Source organism: Idiotropiscis lumnitzeri, chromosome 13 (assembly GCF_059441095.1).
Source record: "Idiotropiscis lumnitzeri isolate Australia: NSW breed Sydney's pygmy pipehorse chromosome 13, RoL_Ilum_1.0, whole genome shotgun sequence".
Lineage (NCBI taxonomy): Eukaryota > Metazoa > Chordata > Actinopteri > Syngnathiformes > Syngnathidae > Idiotropiscis > Idiotropiscis lumnitzeri.
In genome coordinates, this window is record NC_142403.1 from 4,881,376 (window position 1) to 4,890,825 (window position 9,450).

The 9,450-nt window shown below is 40.9% G+C and overlaps 1 protein-coding gene across 3 annotated transcripts in view; it reads left to right on the forward strand.

Annotated features, from left to right (window-relative positions):
• lepr (leptin receptor) overlaps nucleotides 1-9,174 on the forward strand; it is a 33,229-nt gene extending 24,055 nt beyond the window's left edge. For all 3 annotated transcript variants that reach the window (XM_088313410.1, XM_088313411.1, XM_088313412.1), the window contains 13 exons: nucleotides 602-762; nucleotides 845-950; nucleotides 2,531-2,630; nucleotides 3,195-3,409; nucleotides 3,934-4,088; nucleotides 4,561-4,714; nucleotides 4,821-4,903; nucleotides 4,980-5,193; nucleotides 5,867-6,073; nucleotides 6,164-6,247; nucleotides 6,343-6,436; nucleotides 6,581-6,656; nucleotides 7,694-9,174. In XM_088313410.1, coding sequence (XP_088169536.1) covers nucleotides 602-762; nucleotides 845-950; nucleotides 2,531-2,630; nucleotides 3,195-3,409; nucleotides 3,934-4,088; nucleotides 4,561-4,714; nucleotides 4,821-4,903; nucleotides 4,980-5,193; nucleotides 5,867-6,073; nucleotides 6,164-6,247; nucleotides 6,343-6,436; nucleotides 6,581-6,656; nucleotides 7,694-8,530 — 2,486 coding nt within the window. In that variant the 3' untranslated portion in view covers nucleotides 8,531-9,174. The remainder of the gene's footprint in view (nucleotides 1-601; nucleotides 763-844; nucleotides 951-2,530; nucleotides 2,631-3,194; nucleotides 3,410-3,933; nucleotides 4,089-4,560; nucleotides 4,715-4,820; nucleotides 4,904-4,979; nucleotides 5,194-5,866; nucleotides 6,074-6,163; nucleotides 6,248-6,342; nucleotides 6,437-6,580; nucleotides 6,657-7,693) is intronic.
• Nucleotides 9,175-9,450: the final 276 nt, after the last annotated feature.

The following is a 9,450-nucleotide window of genomic DNA, read 5'->3' on the forward strand; positions in this document are numbered from 1 at the left end:
TCAAGCATTAAAATGGCTGTCGCTCATTAGCATTAGCTTTTAATAAGACACTCTTCATATTACGCGCAATGTCAACAGACTAAAGGTCAGCTCACCATAATTGCTCGCACACCTTGGACTCATCTCGGAAGCCTGTCCATGTTGTTTTAATTTACCGACCTTTTCTAGTGGTGAAATAAAAATGGAACAAATAAGACAGATAATTGCTATGGCCTATTTTTATAACGACTAGAAGTGACACATTCTCTGTCAGTCAGACAATTAATAAGGAAAATATTGAAAGATGCAATTTATTTTTACCTCAAATTAAACTATTAAAATCAGAAAAGTGTCACTTTTTTGGCCAGTGAGGTATTTTTTATTTGTTTTTGTTTTTTTAATCAGTATGACTGAAAATTGCTTACCGATGGCTCCCCCCCTCCTTTTTTTTTCTATCTTCTTGTTGGCCTGTGATTTCAGTCCTTATCTAGACATAATGCAGGAGTGTCCAAATCTGCTATCTGTTTTACATATTTCCCTCCTGCAACACACCTGATTCAAACCATCAGCAAGCTCTGCAGATGCCTGATAATGATCCATATCTTTTTATGTGTATGTTCAGTGGTGAGCTACATCCCTGAAAAAGTTTTGGCCCATCCGAGGGAGAACGTAAGTGTTTATTGTGTGTTCAACGACCGCAGCGTCAATGCCAAGTCTGCTGTGTGGATGCTGAACATGGAACAGCCTCTCTCTTCCAGCCAGTATCACTCAGTCAACCAACGGGTATGAGTGCGCGCTTGCCTTCTTTTAAATGGGTGTGGCATATTTGCAAACCGTTGTCCTCACTCAGTGTTGTCCATACCAGGTCAGCCACGTCACAATACAGCCGTCAGGCTATGGGATGTATGAGCTGCTGCAGTGTAGGGCTACAAAGGAGTGGCCCATCCCTTACAGCATCATCTATGTAGAAGGTGAGCTGTACTCATAAACGACATTTTTAACATCTGAAAAAAAACATATTCATAAACTATTTAAATAATCAAGTAATCGTTCACTCAGATTCATTTTTTAACTTTTTTACAAAATTATCCACATGCTCTCAAGAGTATTTATTGTCTGATTCCTGTAATCCGTCATGGTAGCAGGCCGATTACTTTGTGTTTAATGAAATAAATAATATATATATGCATTAAGATATGTTCAAACTTCTGCTTTTACTTTATTAAAGAATGACCGAACCAATATCTGAATATGTTTCATAAAGTTTGTGTATGGTGGCCGAGAAAGGTCACAACAATTGCAAAAGCCACAAGACAAAAACATTGAACTACAACACTATTGTAAACGCCACAACGGAAGTTAAACTAAACTTCCGCGGGATGGGAAAAGGCGCAAAGCTGGAATAGTAATGTTAAACCTCATGTTGACATGATATTATTATCCACAGAATATTAAGAATACTGTAACGAATTGGACTGGAGGGTTGTGCGAGAAGGAAAGAAGCGGGCGGAGAATAGAGGGAGGCAGATCCGTGTGTAGTGATGACGGAACGGGTTAATCGGAGTTGGCATCGGCTACAGTGGGCCGTGTTGTAACCACAAATAAGTAGATAGCTAAAGAGATGTTGTGTCTTTTGAAAACACTACAATACTTTGAAAAGCATAATGTAACCTAAGCTTATTTTTCCACCTTCGCTTATCAAAAATGCAATTTAGTGCCTCTGCCTTAACTTATCTTAAAATTAAATCAACACTATCAACGTCTAATATGTGGCTGGGAATGACAGCACAAATAAATAATTTGAAAAACAGCATGAATAATTTCTGACATTGCTATAGTTACACAAGCTCCATAAAACAACAACTTTATTTTTATTCCAGATTTGCATCTTTTCCCATCCCGCGGGAGTTTTGCTCACTTCCGTTGTGGCTTTTGCAATAACGCTGTAGTTCAATGTTGTTGTGTTGTGGCTTTTGCAATTATTGTTACCTTTCTCTGCCACCGTATTTGTGAGTACATCATCGATCCCTCTCATGTGATATTGCTTAATTGTTGTTTTGTTGTTCTTTAATCAATACCAAATTAACAACAATATTTGAATAAACAGTAAAAATATGGATTGAAATACACTTGAATGTAAATGTCTGTCCGATTAATCGATGAAATTGAGTGATGGAATAGTCCAATTTAAATTTCTTAATGGTGACAGCTCTAATGATGAGAATTATAATTAACCCCCCCAAAAAACATGCATATTAGGTTCATTGAAGACTATTTAGCGTAAATGTGAATATCCCTTGCAACTGGTTGGCGACCAGTCCAAGGTGTACCCCGCCTCTCGCCTAAAGCCAGTTGGGAGAGGCTACAGCACACATGCGTATTTAAAAAGAAAACAAAAATGGCTGGATATTATGTTTGTTCCCTCTTCCTGCTGTTGACAAAGGCAGGAAAGCGAGTGCAGACGTGAACTTGAGAGTCACACTGAAGCATGGCTTGTTCATATTTTCATTTACCAGAATGTAAAATAAATGTATCTCTTTTGTTTTTGCAGGGGCCTCGATTGACATCCAATGTGAAACCAGTGGTGATATTGATGCCATGGACTGCAGATGGAACAACACTTGGTGGATCAAACCAAAATTCCAGTACACGTAAGTCATGATTTATATTCAGGAGCTGTTAACTTTGGAGTGCCCTCGCATGTCCTCGTGTTCATGAATACTCAAATCACTCCTTGTTATTATGGGCAGCTTCACCGAACACAGCGTACTGAATGAGACAATTCTCTTTTGGGGCACACCCTAGAAATACATGTGTCCAATCCTGCACAGCAAGAGGACGCCAGGAAGTTGCTCAATGTTTTTTTTTTTTTTTTTAACCTCAGTGCAATATTTACACAAGTCAGTGGAGTGCAAAGCTTAATGGCATTCCTGTTGAGACATGTTTTAGAACTGTTGTGCCGCACGTTTTCTTTACGTCTGTTCTACAAGTTATTATTCGAACAGTGTCAAACAATTAATTAATTTTACAATTAATTTTCATTCATTATCACCGTTTCCCCTCCACATGGAATAATTCTGAATAAACATTTAAAAAGGATTTCACCACCATTTCTTGACAAAAGTGGAATGCTGCAAATATGAAATATCATATTTGCAAAGTGTAAATGAGGAAGATAATAGTTATTTGAAATATTCTGAATGTCTTCTCCACAGATGGACTGACCTACCCTGTGATGTGATGGAGGAGAGAGAGAAAAATGGAGTGAAAGTTGGAGAGCTGGGGCCAGAATGTCTGCCAGTCCGATCCAAGCAACATGCCTGCACCATCCAGGATGTACGGCGGAATTGCTACAAACTGTGGCTGGAAATGCGGTCCCATCAAGGCCCTTTCAGATCCAAACCCATCTACATATCACCTCTCGATCGTGGTGGGCAACTTGCATGTTCAATCTCTTGAAAATACACATTCAGAACACCATGAATTGCCTTAACACTGACATATGCATACATTTTTTTAGTATAACGTTATATGTAATCACGGCATGTGCAAATAGTACTATGCCAGATGTTTTGCTTGTTCTTCTAATTGATGTCACTCATGTGGCGTAAAGACCACCCACGCGTGTGGACTGACCAAAAGTACAGATTTGTGGAAAAAATAGGAAATCTACCAAATTGTGACAAAGAACATTCCGGCCTGACGCCAGCAATATGAAATTGTAAATTTGGTTAATATTGTTGTGAAACACGTTTGTGTGCTGTTTAAACTGTAGTTTTGTGACTTGGCCTGCTGCATCCTGCTATTTTAAACCCTCCCTGGCCTGTGGAACGGTTCCTAGAAAAACTGGAATGAAAGAGTGACCACACAGGGCGGAAGCACAACAGTCAAGTTGCGATCGATTCAATGCCATGACAACTAACTTAGTTTGTTCCCCCCTTGTCCGACTTGCAGTGAAGCCCCACAGACCGTCTCATGTGAAGGCAGTGAATCTGAAAAGTGGGGTCCTCAGGATCACATGGGAGCCTCCATCTTTGCCTGTGCAGGGGCTCCAGTGTCAGTTCCAGTTCCACTCTGCTTCCGCCATCAGAGCTCAGCCAGAGTGGAAGGTGAGCTATTCTTTGAGCAAAATGAGTTTAATCGCAGTGTACTTCCATGAAAGATAATTCCTTTATAAACCTAAATAAATGTCATGTTTGAATGTCTGACGATCAACAATTTATTCCGCGATGATGATCCTTCAGATACTACAGCATTAGCCCTATTAGAAGCTCGTATAACACCCTACCAGTTTGAAGTTCTCTGTTAGTGTACCGTAGGTCTTTAAACATAATGTTAATTAAAATGAGCTTTAAAAATCAAAAACTTGTACTTGTACATTTTTGGGAAGAAAAAACAACTATGGTTAAAGAACTTCACCATGTCAACTTCATGAACTTGTCACATACAGGTTTCCATTTCGAAAATGATACCCGTCTTCATTGCCCTTTTTTTCCCCTCTTCATTCAGTCAACAATGACAGTGAGTTAAGTCTGAGTTTGTGCTTCACCATTTTTGACCATTTTGTCTTACTTAATGCAGCTCAGTACTCCAGTGTGGGTAGCGTCGGCGGAGATCTCGATTCCGGACATGTGCCAGATTTATGCAGTTCAGGTGAGCTGCATGCCTGCCAACCGCACTGGCTACTGGAGCGACTGGAGCGACTTGGTCTACTCTGTACCCCAAAACAGTAGAGGTAACACATCAGTGAAATCACCTCCCTTGCAAGCTTACACACTTTCCAAAATGTTATGAACCGAGAGCAGCACCACCTTTACTCATGGATGTTCTTTTTCCTGCAGCTCCAGAACATGGCCCTGATTTTTGGAGAATTCTGGAAGATGACCAGCTCACAAACTCGACAAATGTTACTCTGCTGATTGCGGTACAAAGCACATGATGAACACCTCTGGTTTTATAGCAGAAGTATGACAAAAGATGTGTTAATTTGTTCTTTCTAGCATCTTCCAAAAGCGAGTCGCTCCTACTGCATTACTGGCTATATCGTCCAGCACAAGACTTCAAGCGGCATTGTGAAGAGTGAAAAGATTGGGCTGGTGTCCTCCTACAGCTTTGAGTGGAACCGAGATCTCCAAAGTGTGACAGTGGAAGCCTACAACAGTCTGGGGAGTTCCAGAAAAAACATTAACATGACACTGGACAGACGACCTAAACGTGAGTGATCAACCACTCTAAACATACAGGCGGTATTCTTTATACTACACAATGGCCACTCTGTATACAATTCAATGTGAATTTATTTTATTTTTGCTCATGGTTTTCAGTTCAACAACTTTCTGAAGTGCGAATAATCCAGAATTGTGATTAAATCACCCCTCACATTCCTGGAAAACACTTGCATTGGAACTTTTTTTGATGTGCTTGAAAAATCAGAATAGCCATTTCTGCATTGGAACACATTAAATTTGTCCACATAAGGCCATATTCCCGCCGTTTTTTCATCTTCGACTTTTTCATCTATATTGACTTGAAGGCTCAGCCCTCCGGCCATACCAGTCACTCCTTATACACTGATGCTTCTTTCAATAACAAGCTAATTGAGTTATAAAAAAATCCAGAGCAGGGATCCTTAACCACTGTGGCAGTCAAGAGACTGACCACAAAATATTTTGAGTTAAACTACTGCTAAGTGGGACAGTGAGTCTGTTATTAATAGTGTTTTATCGGCGAGAACATTGTGCTATCTTGATCTCAATTGTGAGTTTTAGAAGCAGTCCTCTACAAAACTAAGACAGTCTTCTAATTTTTCTGTTAAACGTTGTTAGAAATAGAGCTGGTGGATATTTGCTAGTTGTAATGACACTGCTCTATCTTGTGTGCACATCAGGCCGCTGCGTGCGTTCTTTCCACGTGCTGCTTATCAACAACACTTGTATGTCTCTGCACTGGAGCCTCGTGGACAACAGCTCGACTCCAGTCTTCATGGTGGTACAATGGGCTCCACGGAGACAAGATGACTCGAACCCGAGCAAAGGTCACACTAGGCACACGTGGGCCAGGCTGCCCTTCACTGATCATTCCGTCCACCTAAAAGGTAATACAACAAAAACTCTGTGCTTCTTCTTGTTGACATGACTGTTCATAGAAGCTCAGTGTAAGAAACAAAGTTGATCTCTGGTTTCAGGTGATTTTTATGCATCTGAGGAGTATGGCTTCTACTTGTATCCTGTGTTTTTGGAGGGAGAGGGCGAGCCTGCCTTCACAATAGGTATGGAAGCTTTTAAAAGCTCTTCAGGGCATTTTATTGTTGCAAAAACTGGCAAACTGGCAAAACTTCTGATGCCTCATTCTGATATAACATAGCCACCAGAAGAGACCCTGCGGCCTACACAACGTTGCTGATCATCGCCCTCCTCTCCATCGTCCTCTTCATCACTCTGGTCCTCTCCCAAAACCAGTAAGAGTTGCTTTGTGGCTTCGCAGATGACATTTATATAATGTCTCTTGAACTGCCAAAAAAATGTTTTAGCTGATGTAAGAATGTTATTGGGTGTGCTATACATATCTACATATTCTTAAACCAGATGTACTTTATTCTCAGGATGAAAAGGTTTGTGTGGAAGGATGTGCCCAACCCCAAAAAATGCTCCTGGGCAAAAGGACTCAACTTCAAGAAGGTAAAACAATACCAGCAAACTTTCAATTATCCATTTTCTTCTGCAACCACGGGTGAAGTGTCATAGCTAAATTTGGGCAACCCTTGAGTGAGGTCTGTCAGTCACTAGGCTGACAGACAATCATTCACACTTACCTTCACTCACAAAGGTCAATTTAGAGTCTCTCAATAAATGAGGAACATTTTCCAAATGCAGGACCCAAGAAGCCCGCATATCAAAAGAAAGACCATACGCGTAAAGAGATAACTTGCAACTTTCACACAGAAATCGCCAAAGTGCAAACCATTCTTCCTAATCGTGTTAAATTTGAGGAAACGTACTGTGGAACTTCTTTTGTTGACAAGATTTTTTTGTGGTCAAAGTAATGTGTTCCTCTGTCAAAGTGTTACATCATTTGCATTTATTAACATTCACAATGCCAGATGAAAACAGTATCTTTTTAGTATGCATCGTAAAAATGCAAAAATTCTATTAGTACTACAAGTAAAAAAAATTAAATAAAAATACTCTATACTGTGCGGGGTGGCAGCATGGTAGCTGCCTGATTAGGACAATGGCTCCAGCACCCCCGCGATCCTTGTGAGGAAAAGCAGAACAGATAATGGATGGATGGATGAATGGATGGATACTGTGTTTATGTCATCAACATTTACTCTGAGAGCGAGGTAACCAAATTTGCCAGTGAGGTCAATCTTTTCACATTAATCTTCTACCCTCTTAAACTGTGTCCGATCATCAGGTGTGCCACGGGAAATTATTAAGTGAACTGAATTAGTCTAAAAATACGATAAATAATCTATCTTTCTTTGCCCGTCGTCTATCTATACCAGTGACCAATAGTGACAGGCAGAACAATTACTAGATGACCAAACCTGTGTAGTCAACTGTTACAGTTTATACTCAACACCCATATCATCAGTGTTTCAGTAACGTTTGTTATGCATTTTAAAACATGTTACTTGCTCAATAATGGTTAGAAAACAGCCATTTAGAGAAATAAAGCACAGTCCCGTTCTTAATTGCACTTATCTCTGCAGGCTGACGCTTTCCACGAGCTGTTCCAGGCCTCAGATGTCCTGCCAGCTTGGCCCTTGCTGCTCCCCTCCGAGAACATTTCCAAAGTGGTCATTTTGGAAAAGTCTAACATGTCAATTCTCAGCACTGCCTTGGGCCGAAGCCCTCTTATGTCCCCAACTCTCGATGCGGTGTCCCTTCCTTCATTTCTTGAGGAGAACCAAAACATGTCAGTGAGCAGCGAAGCTCGCTTGAGTGGCGTCCCCCCATCAGTCCTTGATTTGGATATTTTAACCACTCCCAGCCCACGGCTGGATGACCTGCAGCTCATTGATTCCTCATCGAGCATCCTGGAGAATTCAGCCCAGTCGTCAGTAACATACGCCACAGTGCTGCTTAGCAACCCAAAACAGGAGGAACAGTCCATTCATATCTCCGACCGGGACGGCAGCGGCAGCAGCTCCAGTGACGAGGGCAATTTCTCTGCCAACAACTCTGAAATTTCCGGCTCTTTCCCTGGTGGCCTCTGGGAGCTGGAGAGTTGCCATGACAGAGAGATGGACGATCCGCGTAGATCCTGCTCCTACAACTCAGTGGAGGAACTTTCTGAAACATCAGATCAAGAAGATGCGGCAGAAGAGAAGGACTTGTACTATCTCGGCATGGACTATCAAGCTGAGGATGAGGAGGGTGGAGGAGAGGTCAAGCAAAAAGAAGAGCTGCTGAAAAGTGTTATTTTGAACCGAGTGGAGTCACACCTTGCGCCCACTGAGGTGGTTTCCACATCCACGTGCGACTTTTCGCCACTCTACATGCCCCAGTTCAGGACTACTCCGTACACCAGGCAGCTGCCAGATTGAAAAACCTCATGTGGTTGCTAGCACAATGTTCCACATTAGATTTCATGTATCGTAAACTGCATCATCACAAAAGACTGAAAATCAGTTCCTGCAGACTTAAATTGACATTGAATGTCAAACAGCGTCAAAAAGCTTCACATGGTGTGTAACTCTGGAGTGATATTCATCAATGCTGCTATTTCTTTGTTCAATGTGAGGTAATGACCCTCGCAATTGGCATGTATGTATTTTATTGTGATTGGGCCCACAGATCCAAGGTTTGACCCAGCTCAACTGCTTCTCTGCAATCATGTTACAATGGTCACTGATGAGGGTATGTGAGCTCAGGTAATGTTTTGAAGACAACCCTATGAGTTTTAAAAGTATATGTAAATCTGCCATTTAATAGTTTGTGTGGTTACAACGCTTGCCAGATAGCTTTTACGTGACAGATGTCATTTACGTTACCATCTCTTGTAAATAATTGGAAAAAGCGCTCCGTGGAGCATCTGCCTTTATTAATGCAATTAGATCATTACGTTGTTCCGAGTAAGTGTTCAGTGAGTCTAAATCTGAAAATAGTTAAACAATGAAAATACTGATATGTGATGAATAACAGTTGTTGCACATTGATGTTTTGTCTATTTTTCATGGTGACTATAAATTATTTGTTATAAAACCCTTGAGTGTCTTTATTCACTTCTCAGTGAGACTATCAGTTGTATTGCTTGATCTCTGCACTGTTCTCAACTTGAAAAAAGGTTTGTTCTAATGAGAATTAGTAAAGCGATTTTCCTAATCTAATGTATATATATATATACATAGCTACAGCACATTAGAGCGTAAGGTACATGTTTAAAATGTGTCACGTGTCAAGACTGAAACGGTCGCGTCGCACAGTTGGACACCAACATGCTGCATTGAGACTACTCAACAATCGT